Source organism: Podarcis pityusensis (genome assembly GCF_964106645.2).
Source record: "Podarcis pityusensis genome assembly, chromosome: 2".
NCBI lineage: Eukaryota > Metazoa > Chordata > Lepidosauria > Squamata > Lacertidae > Podarcis > Podarcis pityusensis.
This window is the reverse complement of record NC_138029.1, coordinates 125,302,606-125,322,115: the sequence shown is the minus strand read 5'-3', so window position 1 is coordinate 125,322,115 and position 19,510 is coordinate 125,302,606. Positions and strand designations below refer to the sequence as shown.

Sequence of the window (19,510 nt, the reverse complement as noted above, 5' to 3'; positions counted from 1 at the left end):
ACAGGAGCCACTGCAGCACCTAAGACGTTTTGATGGGCTTCCCAAGTCCAACCTTTTCCTGAAAAGCACACAAAAGCGGCCCGAGTGCACAGGAAGGCGCTTTCTAGTGCTGTCAGATAGATCTTTGGTCCACTGAGGTCAGGTTTGTCCTCACTGACAAACATGAACTTTGCTCTGGTTTTGGGGACAACCCATATTTGTAATGATTTTGGGTGGTCTCTCAGTTACCACGTCTGAAGCTTTAAAAGGGCTCCTGTCCTCCTTCGCTTTTCAGTGAAAAGCGAAACCTTACCTCTGTTCTTATCCTAAAACTGTTCTTAACCTGTGCCGCTGGAGCACGATTTCTGTTCTCATCCCGAAGCAAAGTTCTTAACCTGAGGTACTATTTCTGGGTTAGCAGAGTCTGTAACCTGAAGCGTATTGTTGCTGGAGACCCCCCCCCTCTCTCTCTTACACACTCACACGTGTTGCATAAACACTACACCCATACACGCACACACCTTCCCCTCCCCTACCCTAGAGACGTCTCTTTAGAGGGTCGTCTCCTATGTAGAAAAGCCTTCCGTAGATAAGGAAGCGCTGCCATATAACTTGCCCAGGAGACGGGGTTCCCCGTTTTTGGGTATTCTTATTATGGGTAGATCGGGCGTCCGAACTCTGGGTCACCCGGCTGCCGTCTCAACCAATCAGTATTACCAAACAGCGCCCCTAGCGGCAGCTACACAGGTACTGCAGCCGGCATCCACTACTTTCCCGCTTTGACAGCTCGCTGATACAATGTTTCCGAATTAAATCGACCGTGACTGATTTAATCAAGTCTTGCTACATTGTTTCCGAAGCTTCGAAATACTTCAGACTTCAAAGCCCTTTTCTTTAGAAATTCACCAAAAACCAGCCGTTGCTCGGATTTTCATCGGACCACTTTTATTTCGCTCCATGGAACAAGGACTATCAAAGGGGGGTGACCTGGCACCAACCAGCCATAATCCCCTAACCGAGCAAGCACGTACTCAGCGCCTCCTCCCAACTAACCTGTTTACCCTGATGACCTGCTTGATGGGTCCAGACAGCAAACGGCAGTGGACGCAATAGACTGCACGAGATAGTGTATTCTGACTCGACCAGGACAAAAGGAACTGTGACCAGATTTCCCCAGGGGGCAGGAAACTGCGCCCTTTCCCTTTGTCTCCCAAGATGACTCACAGGATGGCAGGAGAGGGGCACTGACCAGGTGTTGGGGTATTCGAATTACCTGCCCAATCCCTCCCCTAACTCCTCCTGTTTATAATATAATCATGATGTAAATATGATGTAATTCTGAGGGTGTAGCTAAGGGGATTAGCAACTAATAAAAGTTAGGGTCTTCTTTTGTTCGGGGCTTCCATTTTGCTTCACTTCGTGGGCGGTGGGAGTCCTGTCGCGACAGTCTTTTCCTAAATAAAGACCAAGCCTACTGGCTGCTGTTTTGCTCTGAATTGCTCTGGTTGGTGTCTTTGTTTCGTCCAAGGGAGCCCTCGGATTTTCCGGTAACAGTTTGTAACCTGAAGCGTATGTAACCCGAGGTACCACTGTAATAGTATCCCTTCTCATGTAACCAAGCCAGCCGAAATACAGCCCCACTTAGGCTCTTTTCTGCTCCAAAGGAAATTTCCAGTCATGCCTCACTGTACACATGCAGGCACATTATAGAGGGTCACCCCCCCCCCCCAATTTCAGTGTACATTAAACAATTAACAGGAAAGAGACCTTTCTTGGTCTCTTTCCTGTAGCAAAATATCTTCGCCCTGCTTTCTCCCACCCAATGTGAGGCTGGTTGATTTCCTTGCTTCAAAGAGGATCTTGAAATGCAAATGTTTAGAGGAGGGGGAGACACCCCCCCCCCGTCTGCAGCTGGATTCCCTGGATCCACCTGCCCAACACTGCAGATCCCCAGAGGTAAGGTGTGGGGAGGGGAGACTTTTCATGTCTTCATCTCATCCCCCCCCTCCCAACCAAATCCTTTCCTTTCCTCCCCTTCCTTCTGGTGGTTGAATGCTGTGAAACTTTACACCCCTCCCCTCTTTATCATTGCACCCAGAGGCCCTCCCACCCCCCTTTCGCCTCTGCTGTGGGGAGGAAGCCACTGTGAATTATTAATAGCAGCAGCAGTTCCCTCTCTGAACTGGCCGGCAGAGACTCTTTGCCTCATAGTGGGGGGGGGGGGCTCTCCAATTTCTGGTAACGCGGTGGATTTCTTAATAAAAACTATAAAGGAAACATGCACTATGTAGCAAAATATTTAAATAGCTACCTTTCTACTGGCAGGACAGGGGGCGGGGAGCACAGGTCGGGAGGTTGCCATGGTCGGAAAAAGGCTGAGGGACATTGGGCTCCTTGGGGGGGTGGGTCCCTTCCCACTATATTTCTAGGTCTCTGCTTGCAGGGAGGGGGCAATCTCCTGCCCCACCCCCGTCCCCCTCGGTCAATGAACTCGCTTCCTAGAGAGGCAGGAAGGGACGGAGGAGGGGGGGTAGAGGCAATGTTGGAGGGGGCGGGGTCTCCATGCACGTCCCGGAAGAATCATAGAATCATAGAGTTGGAAGAGACCACAAGGGCCATCGAGTCCAGCCCCCTGCCAAGCAGGAAACACCATCAGAGCACTCCTGACATATGGTTGTCAAGCCTCTGCTTAAAGACCTCCAAAGAAGGAGACTCCACCACACTCCTTGGCAGCAAATTCCACTGTCGAGGGAAGAGAAGGAGGCCTGCAAAGGAGGAGGAAAAAGGTACAACATTTCGGGAGGGGGGGTGATTTGGGGTGCAGGGAGGGAGAAGAATTTGCTTTCCCTCCCCCTGAACCTACAAACAGGGCAGCAGGGAGGGGGGAAGGATGAAGGGGGGTGAAAGAAGGAAGGGCTCCCCCTTTCCCTCTGCAAGTGGCTGTGGGGGTGGGGTCCTCTCCCCCAAACAAGGTTTGCATTGGAGGATGAACCCCAGAATCCTAATCTGCCGCCCCCTGCCTCAGTCGGGATCATGAAAGAATAGGAGCCAACTCATAGGGGCCCAAGGGGTCTTCTCCCCCGCCCCCATAAGATGTTTGGACGAGCTGCCCCCATTATTTTATTCAAGTTGGCATCCGTGTATGGGGAGGGGAGAGATATGGAGGGTGGGAGGGAGTCTAACTTGGTGCAGGGGAAGCAGCTGTGAAGCCTTATTGCCCCAGGGAATCGTTTGCCCGCGTCCCCAGGACCGAAGAAAGAGTAAAATAACACCAGGAAAGTTTCTTCTTTGGAGAAAAGGGTTTAATCTGTGCACAGAGACAGCCAGCAGAATAGTTTCTGAAATCTGGCTGCAAAGCAATACACATCAGCAAACTTTCTTATACTTTGAGAACATTCACCCACCTCCCAGACCTCCCCCAAACTTCCCCAATCAGCTGGCAAGTTTTCACTTATTCCCTTTTAGGGCATATCTATATTGCTGGCTAAGCACTGCTGGCTAAGCACTCCCTCCTCTTACCCCTGTACGTGTGCCTTTCTGCTGGCTAAGCACTCCCTCCCCTCTCCTTCGTACACGTGTCTTTTCTTATCTTGCATTACTGAAGCAGGAAGCGCAAGGCAGGAAACGACCCCTCAGCCTGTCTGGTAGCTGGCTTAACCACAATTGCAGAAGTAAGCTTAGTGCAAAGACTCACTATGTACAGATAATATGAAGATTAACCCTTCAGCTGGAGAACAGAGTCGCCTCTGGAGTGGGAGAGAGGGGGGAGATTTCGAATTGGGTGGGGGGGGTGAGAGATGGACAGTGTCAAGGGAAAATTGGCCTCCGGAGCTTCCTGAGTAAGAAAGAGGCTGATGGGAGAAGGAAGGGGGCAGACCCCCAGCTCCCCTTTCAGAAATCCCAGTCTGGCTGGCTGAGGTTGCTTTGGCACAAAGGAAAGAGCCTTGTTGGGTTTCCCATGTTGGGGGTGGGGGTTGCTGTGCTGCTTTTGTGCCCCAAAACTGGAGGGAAGAGGCGCATTTTCCATTTCCTGAAGCATGAAAAAGCACCTTGTCAGTTGCCCTCCTGCTTGGCAAGGGAAATGGGCCCATGGATGGCAGGATTTGAAAGTGATCAAGGTCTCAGGAGCCCTTTAAATATGTTTATGGCAAAGATTGGAGGAATTAAATAAATGCCCCCTCCCCAGCTGGACTTGGGGAAAGGAGAAGGGAGAACAGTTTTTCATGCTTTTTCTTTCCAAAGAGAGGCTTCTCCAGATATCCTCTTGGGACTGTAATGCTTTCTGCAAAGCTTCATTAAGAGTTTGGGATTTGATCCTAGAACTTTACAAACCCCTAAAGACTGAGGCAACTTACTATTATAAAGTTCCTGTAGAAAGAATTACATCCTTCCAGTTCCCTGCCTTTGTAATTAGAATTTATGAGCATTAGTTTATGAGTATTGATATTGAATGAATGGGTTTATGTGCAGTCAGTTTGAAACTAACCCAAAATCCCCATTTTTCCTCCCCCATTTCTAAAATGCTCTAACTTGAGCTCTTCAGCCAAAACCCAGCTGTATAAACAAGTGCTCAAAGAGCTCTCCTTTATCAGTCTGTGGCAGCCTTGGCTGTTCCAGTGTCTATCTTATCTTACATCCTTGCCACACTCTGACGCACAGACTTAGTCCGGGAATGGTGCCAGGAGTTGGTGACCTCTTGCTCCGAGATAAGAGATTAGGAACAGGAATAGGAACACCCTTTTATGGTCAAGAGTACTGGAGCAGGAACATCTGTGATGTATAAGCTGACGTGGCTGGATTCCTGCGGAAGGGGGGGCAGGGTGCCTGGAGGATATATTTACTGCATGAAATGTCTCATTTCTTTGGACTTGCTGTGGACTGACCACGCAAGTGCCTTCTGCTATCCGGAAAGCAGAATAAACTCTTTCTCTGAATCAACCTCAGTGTCATTTGATTTCCTCCCTCCCTCCCGGGAGCAACGCAAACCCCACCAGTTGGTGAAGTATAATAAGGCTACAATATTTATAATTTGTAAAAGGTATGCTATCTGTGTTTTAAAATGTCCTCAAGCAGTCGGTGGCATTTTAAATTTTTATTTCTTTTTATCCTTTTTTCCTTTGTTGGGGGTGGGTGGAATGGATATTTGGTTGGGGATTAATTTTAGTATAATTGTTCTGTTTTTGTTTTTTGTTGTTTTATGGGTTGTGTATAGTTTGTGTTTTATTTTTAAGGGGTGGGATCAGGGCTGCCTGGGAGTGGGGCCCCAGCCAACACAATGGCTTGGACAAGTTCCACGGGGGGGCGGGGGGAGCACTGGGACATCCTATCTTGGTGATCATGGGCAGGAGAAGGAGTTACGCTAAGACCAGACCATGTCATTATCAATGAGGCAGGTTTACTCGTTGTTTGAAGACTATCCCTGCCTCCAGGTTTGGCCTTGACCGGATGGATACTGGAATCAACAGGGGAAACCCACATGACCTGAAGGTGTTGCTGTGTAATGCCAGGTCAATGATGAATAAAACCACTGCCATCCACGACTTGATTGTGGATGGAGGATTTGACCTGGCATGTGTGACAGAGACGTGGTTGGATGAAGCAGATGGGCCTGTCCTTGCCGCTGCTTGCCCACTGGGTTTCTCTTACGCACAGCAACCCAGGTCATGTGGGTGGGGAGGGGGGGTTGCAGTGATTTTTAGGAAGTCATTAGCTTGCATCAGGCGTCCTACTGGGAAGACCCAGTTCTCTGAGTGCATGTTCTGGAAGTTGGGCAATAGGGGCGGTACAGGATTCCTTTTGGTGTACCGACCTCCCCACTGCACCAAGGATTCCCTGTCTGAGCTGCTTCAGGTCATGGCGGATGTTCTCCTGGAGACACCTAGTTTGGTTGTCCTAGGGGATTTTAACATCCATGCCGACATGACCTTACAGGGGGCCGCTCGGGACTTCGTGGAAAGCATGGCCTCCATGGGGCTGTCCCTGAATAGGTTTGGCCCAACTCAAAGTCATGGACATGCCTTAGACCTGGTGTTCACCTCTAGTAACGTGGGTGATCTGACACTAAGTAAAAGTGAAACAAAAGAAGTGCCATGGTCAGATCACCTCCTGGTGCAACTGGACTTCTCCGCGACCCTTCCCCTCTGCAGGGTGGTGGGACCAATTTGGATGGTCCGCCCCCGCCACTTAATGGGTCCAAATGGTTTCCAGAGAGTGGTAGGGGATGCTTTATCCCATGTTGATGATTCCCTGGTGGCCCACTGCAATGCGAAGTTAACCAGGGCTATTGACTGTCTGGCTCCGAAGCGCCCTATCTGATTGCATGGAGCCCAGACAGCCCCGTGGTTTTCTTTGGAGCTGAGGGCAATGAAACAATCGCTGAGATGGCTAGAGCATCGGTGCCAGAAAACTCATTCCAAATCTGACCGGACACAGGTTAGAGCTCAACGTTGAGCCTACCAAGTGGCGATAGCGACGGCGAAGAAGACTTTCTTCACCGCCTCTGTTGCATCTGCAGAAAATAGTAGCAGGAGACTCTTTCAGGTGGTTTGCAATTTAACGGAACCACCTTTACCACCGGGGCCTTGTAAAGAACCCAAGATCTCCTGCAACAATTTTGCAAAGTTTTTTGCAGATAAAATCACTCATATTTGGAAGGAACTAGACACCACCATGGGAGCAGGGCTGGGGCCGGAGAGTGCTAGAGCCTTCTCTGGTTAAGTTGCATGGAATCAGTTTCAATTCATTACCCCTGAGGATGTGGACAGGCTGCTTGGACGCATGAAACCAACCACCTGTCTCCTTGATCCTTGCCCATCCTGGCTAATAAAAGCAAGCTGGGAAGGAGTGGGCGATGGGCTTTGTGGGGTGGTGAATGCTTCCCTCTGTGAGGGAGCCTTCCCAGACCCGCTGAAAGAGGCGGTTATTAAACCGCTTCTTAAAAAACCATCTTTAGATGCGGCCACAATGGCCAACTATCGCCCAGTCTCAAATCTTCCATTCTTGGGTAAGGTGACTGAGCGAGTGGTTGCTGAACAACTCCAGGCATGCCTGGAGGATGCGGACCATTTGGATCCCTTCCAGTCGGGATTCAGGCCTCATCATGGGACTAAAACTGCCTTGGTCGCGCTGGGTGATGATATCCGGCGAGCTAGGGACAAAGGTGAGAGCTGTTTCCTAGTTCTGGATCTCTCAGCGGCCTTCGATACAATCGACCATAACATCCTTTTGGACCGTCTAAAGGGGCTGGAAGCTGGGGGCACTGTTATACAGTGGTTTCGCTCCTTCCTCCTGGGCCGTGTTCAGAAAGTGGGGGGGGGATGAGTGTTCAGACCCCTGGGTCCTCATTTGTGGGGTGCCTCAGGGTTCCGTCCTCTCCCCCATGCTTTTTAACATCTACAGTGGTACCCTGCAAGACGAATGCCTCGCAAGACGGAAAACCCGCAAGACGAAAGGGTTTTCTGTTTTGGAGGCGCTTCGCAAGACGAATTTCCCTATGGGCTTGCTTCGCAAGACGAAAGCCCATAGGGAAATCTCCGGGGACCTCTTTTAAATGCTGGTGGTGGGGAGCAAAGCCTTTCCCCCCCTCCGGCCTTCAGAAGAGGTCCAGGAAGGCCGGCAGGGGGCCGAAAGGCTTTGCTCCCCACCGCCAGCATTTTAAAAGCAGTCCGGGATAGCAGGGAAGAGCTTCCCGCTATCGCGGACGGCTTTTGAAGGCAGGCGGGGGGGGCAAAGACTTTCGCCCCCCGCCCGCCTTCAGAAGAGGTCCAGGACCTCTTCTGAAGGCGGGCGGGGGGCGAAAGTCTTTGCTCCCCCCTGCCTGCCTTCCCGGGAGAGCGGAGAAAGGCAGTGCCTTTCTCCGCTGTTCCGGACGGCTTTTGAAGGCAGGCGGGGGGGCAAAGACTTTCGCCCCCCGCCCGCCTTCAGAAGAGGTCCAGGACCTCTTCTGAAGGCGGGCGGGGGGCAAAAGTCTTTGTCCCCCCTGCCTGCCTTCCCAGGGGCTTTTACATCGCCCCGGACAGCGGAGAAGTCCTCCGCTGTCCCGGGCGATTTTAAAATGCCGCCCGCCAGCATTTTAAGATCGCCCCGGACAGCGGAGAAGTCCTCCGCTGTCCCGGGGTTTTTTAAAATGCTGGGGGTGGGAAGAAAAGCCCTTGTTTCCCCCCCCCCCCAGCCTTCAGAAGAGGTCGGGGGACAGACTGTCCCCGGACCTGGTCTGAAGGCGGTTTCCCTAGGAACGCATTAATTGATTTTCAATGCATTCCTATGGGAAACCGTGCATCGCAAGACGAAAAACTCGCAAGAAGAAAAAACTTGCGGAACGAATTAATTTCGTCTTGCGAGGCACCACTGTATATGAAGCCGCTGGGAGAGATCATCAGGGGGTTTGGACTGGGTGTCCATCAATATGCAGATGATACCCAGCTCTACCTCTCTTTCAAATCAGAACCAGTGAAGGCGGTGAAGGTCCTGTGTGAGTGCCTGGAGGCGGTTGGAGGTTGGATGGTGGCTAATGGATTGAGGTTGAATCCTGACAAGACAGAAGTACTGTTTTGGGGGGACAGGGGGCGGGCTGGTGTGGAGGACTCCCTGGTCCCGCATGGGGTAACTGTGCCCCTGAAGGACCAGGTGCACAGCGTGGGAGTCATTTTGGACTCACAGCTGTCCATGGAGGTGCAGGTCAATTCTGTATCCAGGGCAGCTGTCTACCAACTCCACCTGGTACGCAGGCTGAGACCCTACCTGCTCGTGGACTGTCTCTCCAGAGTGGTGCATGCTCTAGTTATCTCCCGCTTGGACTACTGCAATGCGCTCTACATGGGGCTACCTTTGAAGGTGACCCGGAAACTACAACTAATCCAGAATGCGACAGCTAGACTGGTGACTGGGGGCGGCCGCCGAGACCACATAACACAGGTCTTGAAAGACCTACATTGGCTCCCAGTACGTTTCCGAGCACAATTCAAAGTGTTGGTGTTGACCTTTAAACCCCTAAACAGCCTCGGCCCAGTATACCTGAAGGAACGTCTCCACCCCCATCGTTCTGCCCGGGCGCTGAGGTCCAGCGCCGAGGGCCTTATGGCAGTTCCCTCCCTGCGAAAAGCAAAGTTACAGGGAACCAGGCAGAGGGCCTTCTCGGTAGTGGCGCCCGCTCTATGGAACACCCTCCCATCAGATGTCAAAGCGATAAACAACTACCTAACATTCAGAAGACATCTTAAGGCAGCCCTGTTCAGGGAAGTTTTTAATATGTGACATTTTAGTGTATTTTTGGTCTCTGTGGAAGCCGCCTAGAGTGTCTGGGGAAACCCAGCCAGATGGGCGGGGTACAAATAATTTATTATTGTTGTTGTTGTTGTTGTTGTTGTTGTTGTTTTATTATAAATGTCTCCCTAAAAAAATTCACTTTTCTGTGAACTGCCCATAGACCTCCTGGAATAGGGCGGTATATAGATTAAATCAATAATAATAATAATAATTTCTGCATTGTTCTCCTTAAAGAGCTGCTCCCTGCTTTGAAGTGCATCTTGGCAACAGCTGAGAGAGTCCCAGAAGTGCCCGGTTTATGATTCCTCCTCCTCCTCCGTCTTTTCCACTGGCAGCGCAATGGCCTCTGAGACCCCCTCTGAACGGTCTCTTCTTAAAGGTGGAGTGGAAAGAGGAGCCAGGCAGCTTCCTCAGGTAGGGAAAGAGCAATGGGAGCAGGGAGGAGGAAAGAGGCACAGATGGGACCACCCAGCCTCCCTCTGTGTTGAGTGGGGATGATGGGGATCTAAGAGAAGATCTGTTTTCTTCCTCTTCTTCCAGGCTCTGGTGACCTTTGAGGATGTTGCTGTCTTTTTCACGGAGGAGGAGTGGGCTCTGCTGGATCCAGGCCAAAGAGCTCTGCACAAGGAAGTCATGGAGGAGAATTATGAGATGGTGGCCTCTCTAGGTAAGGGCAGGTTTTTATTCCTCCTGGCTGTTAGACATTGAAGGTGTGAATCTCCTGTTTGAGCCATTTGTTCATGTCATGTCTTCCTCTTTGGTGACCACTCATAGCCGAGTAAGATTGTCTTCCATGAACATGATCTTAATGGTGTGTCCGTGAGTCCAATTCTGGATCCGCACATCATTCCGCAGTGGGGACACAGGTTTCCGGTCAGGAATTAATCACTGCGAGAGTTTGCCAAACATGCTTTCCTCTTAGCTTGTTTCTCCCTTTTGGCCTGAGTTTGTGTTTCTTCAAAGTCCATTACACCTTTGGTAAAGGGTGGTTGGCGCTGTGGGTTAAACCACAGAGCCTAGGACTTGCCGATCAGACAGTCGGCGGTTCGAATCCCCTCAACGGGGTGAGGTCCCGTTGTTCGGTCCCTGCTCCTGCCAACCTAGCAGTTCTAAAGGACGTCAAAGTGCAAGTAGATAAATAGGTACCGCTCCGGCGGGAAGGTAAATGGCGTTTCCGTGTGCTGCTCTGATTTGCCAGAAGCAGCTTAGTCATGCTGGTCACATGGCCCGGAAGCTGTACGCCGGCTCCCTCAGCCAATAAAGCGAGATGTGCGCCGCAGCCCCAGAGTCAGCCACGACTGGACCTAATGGTCAGGCTTCCCTTTACCTTTACCTTTATTCTCCAATGGGAGCGCTCGCAGGCCAATGTTTCCCAATTTTATGAGATTATACTGCATTTTTTAAAATTTCCTTTGAGAGCGTCTTGAAACCTCTTTTGTTGTACTCCGTTATTTCTCTTTCCATTCTTAAATTGGGAATAGAGTGGTTTCTTTTGAAGGCAATAATCAGGCATCCGAACAACATGACCAGCCCAATGAAGTTGATGTTGAAGATTGTAGTTTATAGCAACACTGTACTTTTGTCAGTAGGTAACTCTTCGTAAGCTGATATTGTGGTATGAATTTCCGCACAAAACCTATGTAAAAACTACAAAGAGGCTCACAGGGTAATAATGGTGGCATGAGGTTTGCTGGTCAGTGTCGTTTATCAACTTTTAATGGGCCACCAGATACTTTGCTGTCTTTGTTTCACAAGATTAATATTTTTGAATATTTTTACAGTCACATATGACATAAACAGCTCTTCTGATTTTCTTATTCCACATAGCAGAGACTCTGACACTCAGGTCTGAGCTCATCTTGTCGCTTGGAACTGAAAAATACAGGGATGTTGTCCTGGACCAATTGAGAGGTACATACTTCCACTTTGCTGTGAGGCTGTACCTTTGTATTCTCCTTTCAGTGTGTACAAATATAAAAAGAGCCCTTTTGGATCAGAGCAAGGGACCATTTTTTCCAGCATCCTGGTGCAGGTGTAGGTGATGTGTACAGCTGGTTGGAATGTATCAGTGAGATATTACAGATCATGGAGGAAGGAGAAAACTGAATACAGAGGCATAGCATTTTCACAGGAGGGGGGAAGATGTGTCCCTCCAGAGGTTGCTGCACTACAACTCCCATCATCCCTGATCATTGGCCATCTTTCCTTGGGTTGAGGGTACTTAGAGTCCAACCACAACTGAAGGGCCATAGATGCCTCGCCTCAGCACAGAAGGTTCTCTTGGTGCTCAGTGTTACATGGGGGAGTTGAAGGTAGAACTGGATACTAAGGGTTATTGAGATTATTTTCAGATTTCCTTTCCTTTCCAAAAACTTTAGTACATAGGAGAGGGAGGGATGCTGGAAGTGTTAAAATCAGAGAAGGTCTGATTGGTCTTGCTGTGTGTTAAGTCCTCTGGTTCTATTCCTTGAAGACCTAACAATATTTTCTTATCTCCCACTTTAAACCAGGTGATGGAGGAGGCAATCAGAATTTTGAGGGGCCATCTGTGAAGTGCTTCATTTTGACTGAACACCTTAGCACACATATACAAAACACAGAGGAGAAACCCTTTAAATGTATGGAGAATGGAAAGAGCTTCAGTAAAAATGGAAACTTTACTAGACATCAACGAATTCACACAGGGGATAAACCATTTAAATGTATGGAGTGTGGGAAAAGTTTCGCTTATAGTAGCAGCCTTAGAATTCATCAACGGACTCACACAGGGGAAAAACCATATAAATGTATAAAGTGTGGAAAGAGCTTCAGACAGTGTTCACACCTTACTGTACATCTACGAACTCACACACGGGAGAAACCTTTTAAATGTATGGAGTGTGGAAAGAGCTTTAGGGATAGGGAAATACTTACTGTACATCAACGAATTCACACTGGGGAGAAACCATTTAGATGCAAGGATTGTGGGAAAGGTTTCAGTGAAGGTAGAAAACTTACAATACATCTACGAACTCACACAGGGGAGAAACCATTTAAATGCATGGAGTGTGGAAAGAGCTTCAGTAAAAATGGAAACTTTACTAGACATCAACTAATTCACACAGGGGAGGAACCATTTAAATGTCTGGAGTGTGGGAAAAGTTTCGCTAATAGTAGCAGACTTAGAATTCATCAACGGACTCACACAGGGGAAAAACCATATAAATGTTTGGAGTGTGGAAAGTGCTTCATGTGTAGTTGGCAACTCAATGTGCACCATCAAAGTCACACAGGGGAGAAACCATTTAAATGCATGGAGTGTGGAAAGAGCTTCAGCAATAATGGAAACTTTACTAGACATCAACGAATTCACACAGGGGAGAAACCATTTAAATGTTTGGAGTGCGGAAAGAGCTTCAGTTTAAATGAAAGACTTACTGTACATCAACGAATTCACACCGGGGAGAAACCATTTAAATGTCTGGAGTGTGGGAAGAGCTTCAGTGAAAAGCGAAACCTTACCTCACATCAACGAAGTCACACCGGGGAGAAACCATTTAAATGTATGGAATGTGGGAAGAGCTTCAGTGAAAAGCGAAACCTTACCTCACATCAACGTATTCACACAGGGGAGAAACCTTTTAAATGTCTGGAGTGCGGAAAGAGCTTCAGTACAAATGGAAATTTTACTATACATCAACGTATTCACACAGGGGAGAAACCATATAAATGTTTGGAGTGCGGAAAGAGCTTCAGTTTAAATGAAAGACTTACTGTACATCAACGAATTCACACCGGGGAGAAACCATTTAAATGTATGGAGTGTGGGAAGAGCTTCAGTGAAAAGCGAAACCTTACCTCACATCAACGAAGTCACACCGGGGAGAAACCATTTAAATGTATGGAATGTGGGAAGAGCTTCAGTGAAAAGCGAAACCTTACCTCACATCAACGTATTCACACAGGGGAGAAACCTTTTAAATGTCTGGAGTGCGGAAAGAGCTTCAGTACAAATGGAAATTTTACTATACATCAACGTATTCACACAGGGGAGAAACCATATAAATGTTTGGAGTGCGGAAAGAGCTTCAGTTTAAATGAAAGACTTACTGTACATCAACGAATTCACACCGGGGAGAAACCATTTAAATGTATGGAATGTGGGAAGAGCTTCAGTGAAAAGCGAAACCTTACCTCACATCAACGTATTCACACAGGAGAAACTATATAAATGTTTGGAGTGTGGAAAGTGCTTCATGTGTAGTTGGCAACTCAATGTGCACCATCAAAGTCACACCGGGGAGAAACCATTTAATTGTAAGGATTGTGGGAAGGGTTTCAGTGATTGTATAAAACTTACAGTACATCAACGAATTCACACAGGGGAGAAATCATTTAGATGTATGGAGTGTGGAAAGACCTTCATTCAGAGTTCACACCTTAGTAGACATCAACGAACTCACACAGGGGAGAAACCATATAAGTGTATGGAGTGTGGGAAGGGTTTCAGTCAGAGTGGATCTCTTAGAAAACATCAAAAATCTCACAGAGAAGCAATTGCTTAAATGAAAGGCATGTGAAACGTGTTTCAATTACAGTGGAGTTCTTAAATAACACCTGCTGACAGTCACGGGGGAGAACCCATTTAGTTTTACGGAGTATGCCACGTTTTCCCCACAGAGTTCACTTTGTACCTCATATCGACAAACTCATAGGGAACAATAAATTGTAAATGCATGGAGTGTATTTGATGTTCTGGTGTTTGTATGGAAAGTTGTACATACATGTATTAAAGCAAATAAAATGTCTCATAATAGTAAGTATGATGAAAGCTATAATGTACCAGTTACAGATAGGTAGCCGTGTTGGTCTGCCATAGTCAAAATAAAAAAATTCCTTCCAGTAGCACCTTAAAGACCAACTAAGTTAGTTCTTGGTATGAGCTTTCGTGTGCATGCACACTTCTTCAGATACACTGAAACAGAAGTTGCCAGATCCTTCTCTATAGTGAGAAGGTGGGGAGGGGTATTACTCAGAAGGGTGGTGGGAATGGGTGATTGGCAGATAGCTGAGATGAGCCTATTGACGGCTCTTAACGACTGCAATAGGTCTTACAGGAAAAGGCAAGGGGTGAGAAGGTGAAAAATGGCTTAGTCATGTATAATGAGATAAGAATCCAATAGTCAAAAATAAAAAAACTCCTTCCAGTAGCACCTTAAAGACCAACTAAGTTAGTTCTTGGTATGAGCTTTCGTGTGCATGCACACTTCTCACACGATGAGCAATTAAATAGTCCCGAGATGGTATGTGTGATGTTGTTGGGGCCAGTAATGGTGTTGTCCGGGTGTATGTGGCAGCAAAGTTGGCATCTGGGTTTATTGCAGGCTCTGGTGCCAGTGTCCGTGTTAAGTCTGGTTGTAATCTTAAACAACTCCTAAACCACAATAATACTACAATTATTGCTCATTTAATTTAATTGCTCATCGTCTAACATTGTGTATGCCATCAAATGCCAACAGTGTCCTTCAGCTCTCTATATTGGACAAACAGGCCAAACCTTACGCCAAAGAATAAACGGACATAAATCTGAGTCCAGTTGGTGGCACTGGCTCAAGGGCGATGTTGACATCGGTTATGGGCCCAGTCATTGTTCCAGTCGTCTGACCAGTCATTGTTCCTGTCGTACCAGTCGTCCCAGTCGCCAGAGGTTTCTGTTGCTGATTGCCGGACGGTGGAACGGAGGCTGCATGCTGGACTGATTTGTGGTGCCCAGAAGCAGAGCTGTTTTGGAGCAGAGTGTTCAAGCTGCCGCTGTTGTTGTTGCTGCTGCTTGATTTATGGTGGTATGTTGCTGACTGCCAAAGAGAAGAAGATAGCATCCCTGTTTGCCTGTTAATTGCGCTTTGAGTGGGAGAGAGAGTGGCTGAAGGAGTCCAAGGCTCTATCTGTGTTGCACGAGGGAAGTGTCTTGCTCTAAGTAATATCAGACATGGCCTGTGCACATTCTGGCCAGATGGCTCTGTCCTTCCCTCTCCTCACGCCTGAGACCTATGCAGTTTGGCAAGTTAAGATGAAAGTGCTTTTACAGAGGGAAAAGCTATTTCACACGATAGAAGATGACCCTCCCGAGAAGGATGATGATGATTGGGCTGAGTGGCATGCTGCAGATATGAAAGCCCGAGGGACAATTGTTTTGAGTGTTTCAGACCACTTGTTGGTGAATTTAGAGGGTCAAGAGACTGCACAAGCTGTTTGGCATAAGTTGAGAGATATGCATTTGAGGCAGAATGCCGGTTCCAGTGTGATTTTCTTCAAGAAGCTGTGCAGGCTGCAGTTGGAGAAAGGTGGTGATTTGCCTAGCCATCTATCTCAGTTAAAGCGTCTCAGACAGGACCTTGTTCAGCGAGACCTGGCTATTTCAGAGGCTGTGTTTGCAATGCTAATGATCAATAGCCTAGATGAGTCTTATGATGGAGTAGCTGCCCAGATTTCTATGATGCCTTCAGACCGACTAACAGAAGATTATGTGTCTAGCGTGCTCTTGAATGAGTGGGATCGCAGACAGGCTGTTAGAGAAAGCCGGGACAATGGTGCTGTTAAAAATGTGCTTGAAAATGTGCCTAAGTCTTCAGCAGGGGAAAGTGAAAGTGAAACTGCTGCTGTTAAAGCACTAAAGTTGAGACGGTGCTTTTCGTGTGGAGCACAAGGTCATTTGAGTTTCCAGTGCAATAAATCTTCAAAGAAGAAGGGAAACTTCAGAGGCAGAGGAGGAGGAGGACAAAATCCCCAAGCACCTGCTACTTCAAAGGCTTTGATCTCTCGCTGCTCCAATCAACATGGGCGGAGTTTCTTCGTGATCGACTCTGGCTGTACCAATCACATGACCAATGATAAGGATCTCTTTGTTCAGCTTGAGAAGCAAGAGAAAGCAATTAATCAAGCAGATGGGACTGTTCTCACTAGTTTGGCTAAGGGAACTGTGTTTTTAAAGAGCCTGAATGCAACAATTAAGAATGTCCTGTATGCACCTGATATTCAGGACAATTTGTTGAGTGTTTCCCAGCTTGATCGTCAAGGGTTTAAGGTGGTGTTTGCTAAATCTCGCTGTGAAATTCGTCGAGATGGCAAGCTCATTCTATATGCAAAATGTGTTAATGGTTTGTCCCAATTGCCTTTTGTTTCAGGTACAGGTACTGCAGAAGCAACTGAGAAAGAGTGTTGCAATTTATCTGTTGAAAAGAATGAGAAGTTGCATGACCAATGTATCCATTATTACCACCGTGTTTATGGTCATTTGAATTTCCAGGCTGCGGCAAAAATGCCTGATTTGGTTCAGGGTATGAAGTTGAAAGAATGTCCCTACCACATGAAATGTGTATCTTGTGCTGAGAGTAAGGCAAGTCAAGCTCCCAAAGGTACAGAGTCTGGGAGAGAGGCCAAGAAACCATACGAAGTCATTTATGCAGACTTAGTGGGGCCTCTAGCGCTCTCTAGAGGCAATTCAAGGTTTTTTATGGTTTTGATAGATGCCTATTCTAGATATGTATGGGTCTATATGCTGCAGAAAAAGTCTGAAGCCTTTACCAAGTTTCGCCAATTTTGTAAATGGCTCAGAAATGTACATAATGAGAATGTACGTTGTATTTTCACTGACAGGGGTGGAGAGTTTTGTTCAGAGGAGTTTGAGGCTTTTCTTTCTGAACAGGGCATTGAGCATAGGACGGCCACGCCCAGATCACCCTGGCAGAATGGTTTATGTGAGAGAGTAAGCCAGACCCTGCAGCAAGGAATCAGAACACTATTACATGATTCGGGGCTGCCCAATCCCTATTGGGCCGAAGCTCTTTCGTTTTTCTGTCACGTGTATAGCAGGAGGTACCAGTCTGCAGTAAATTGCACCCCGTATGAGATGCTTCATGGAAGGAAGCCATGTGTGAAGCACTTTAAAATTTTTGGGTCAGAGGTTTGGGTGCACACCTCGCAGGGTGACTAAGCAAGTGTGGAGAACATGGTGTTTTCCTAGGATATGAGAAAGGGTCTTATCGTGTCCTGATCACAGACACAAAAACAATCAGGCTGACCAGGAGTATTGAGGACAATCCACAATGGGACAGAGTTGGCGTTTTTCAGTGCTATCCCATTTGTGATGATGGTGCAAAAGGGGCAAAGACAGTTAAGAGGGAGGCAAGTTCTGATGTGATTGATAATCCTGATGCCGATGTAGATCCAGATGATGGCACAGATTATCAGAGCCCAAAAACCTCTGAAGAGTCTGACGCAGATTCAGATTTAGCAGCTTCATATACTTTAGCTCCCCATTCTCCCAAAGAGGAGGAAGCACCAGAACAAGAAGATCAGAGAGTTTTGCGCAGATCCGAGAGAACAACCAAGGGTGTACCACCGAAAAGGTTTTCTGAAGAGTTTGCAAAGACTGCGGTCACATGCAACTCTGGTGGGGGTTTTAAACCAGGCATGAAGTGTGCTGATAGTAGTAGCACAAAATGCTGCATTTATTTCCTTACCTGATATTTGAAGGAAAGCGTGTGTTTGAGTATTGAAAATGGTTTGTTCAAATCTGCCCAATGAGCAATGTCAATTTGTATCTGAGAGGAAGAAACATGTATGAAGATTTTTCTAGAAGCTGCTTATTCATTTGTATTGTCACAATGTGTATTTTGTGTGAGTTACAGGTTGAGGTTTATGTTTTAACTCTTTCCTAATGGACACAGAGTGGTTACAGTGATTGTTTAATGGTATTGTTAAAGTGTCTTAGATAAAGGGGGAGAGAGATACCTGCATATGTAAACCAAGGTTGTAAGCAGAGAACAACTTTTGGAGTGTGTGTGTGTAAATTGCAGTTATGTAAAAGATTCTTGAAATGGTCGGATGAAATGGGGGAGGATGAGGAGATTTCACCCCTCCCATATCCAAGAATCTCCTGATGATCTCTGCTGACTCTCAGAGAGGAGGCGGCGTGTTCTGCTATCTACTTATTCTACTCCAGCAAAGAGTCAGTCAGTCAGTCAGTGTGTCGGAGAGAAAGAGAGACTGAGTGCTACAGATCGTGTCTAGAGATAAGGTTGCTGCTAAGAGCAGCTGCAGACACTCAGTGTAGTGTAGCATTCTTTATGCTTAGAGAACCCATTAAGCTCTGTGTATAGTTGTATAGTAGTTGTAGATAGAATAAAGAAGATATTCTACAGAGCTGCTCTCCGAGTCATTTATAGACTCTGCTAGACTCTGCTATACTCTGCTGTGCGACGACTGTCTTCTTGTGGAAGTGAATCCGGTGCTCACAACTCTAAGCTGTGAGTCCACAGCACTTTGACCTGTTCCTGTCCAGAAGGTGGTCTCTGGAAGTGCTACCCAGCTCGCCTAGCCCAGTCGGGGCTGAAGTGTATGAGTCCAGTTGGTGGCACTGGCTCAAGGGCGATGCTGACAGGGGTCTCCATCCTCATTCCCGGAAAGAGAAGCGGACTTGGAGAAGAGGAGAAAGAGGTGCCGCATATTTGGGGGTTATTTGGGGAGGGGGGGTGGGAGAAGGATTTGCTTTGCCTCTCCCTGAATCTACAAACAGGGCAGCTGGGAAAGGAGGCGGGAGGATTGGGCAGGGGTGTAGGAAGGAAAGCAGGGAGGGGCTCCGTCCTTTCCCTGTGGGAATCATGGGGGGGGGCTGGATGCAGGACATCCTGTGGGTTCCCCCTCCCCCAACATGGTTTGCATTGCTAGATCCTTTTTGAAGTGCAGAGATCAAGCCGGGCTCCCATGGTGTGGGGAGGGGAGGGGGGCGAAGACACTTGAGACGAACCACAAAAAGGTGCCCCCACCAGAGCAACTTAACTACAACGGGATTTGCAGCCCCACCCTGTGCATATTGACTCAGAAGTCAGTCCTCCGTTCAGAGGGGTGTCAGCCCCATTCCACCTAATGATGCTCCTATCTGTTTAACACCCTCCATCTCCCTTCTCACTGCTGCCCCCCCATCGCTTCCCCCAGGCTCTGCCTCCTGCGTCAGGGGAGGGCTGAGCTCCTCCAGACCCTGATCTGCCCCCCCCAAATCTGCCGCTGAAGCCCCTGCCTCAGTGGGGCGGAGATGGGGGGCAAGCAGGGGAGAGGAAGTGAAGCAGCTGGAGAATAGAGTCGCCTCTGGATTGGGGGAGATTTTGAGTTGGACAGTGTCAAGGGAAATCGGCCTGCAGCTTCCTGAAATTGGCCATGGATGACAGGATTTAAATCTAATCAAGGTCTTAGGAAGCCTTTAAAAATCTTCAAGGCAAGGATTGGAGGA

At 47.9% G+C, this 19,510-nt stretch overlaps 3 protein-coding genes across 3 annotated transcripts in view; all 3 read left to right on the top strand.

The window, feature by feature from the left end:
* Window positions 1-13,937, top strand: part of LOC308471938 (uncharacterized protein) — a gene marked incomplete at its 3' end in the record, with an annotated part of 50,450 nt that extends 36,513 nt beyond the window's left edge. The window contains exons 6-7 of the mRNA XM_080996256.1: window positions 12,432-12,725; window positions 13,903-13,937. Coding sequence (XP_080852382.1) covers window positions 12,432-12,725; window positions 13,903-13,937 — 329 coding nt within the window. The remainder of the gene's footprint in view (window positions 1-12,431; window positions 12,726-13,902) is intronic.
* LOC308469763 (uncharacterized protein) overlaps window positions 4,849-19,510 on the top strand; it is a 44,965-nt gene continuing 30,303 nt past the window's right edge. The window contains exon 1 of the mRNA XM_080992683.1: window positions 4,849-5,017. The gene's annotated coding sequence lies outside the window, so the exon portion shown is untranslated. The remainder of the gene's footprint in view (window positions 5,018-19,510) is intronic.
* Window positions 18,681-19,510, top strand: part of LOC308469846 (uncharacterized protein) — a 40,121-nt gene continuing 39,291 nt past the window's right edge. The window contains exon 1 of the mRNA XM_080992866.1: window positions 18,681-18,720. The gene's annotated coding sequence lies outside the window, so the exon portion shown is untranslated. The remainder of the gene's footprint in view (window positions 18,721-19,510) is intronic.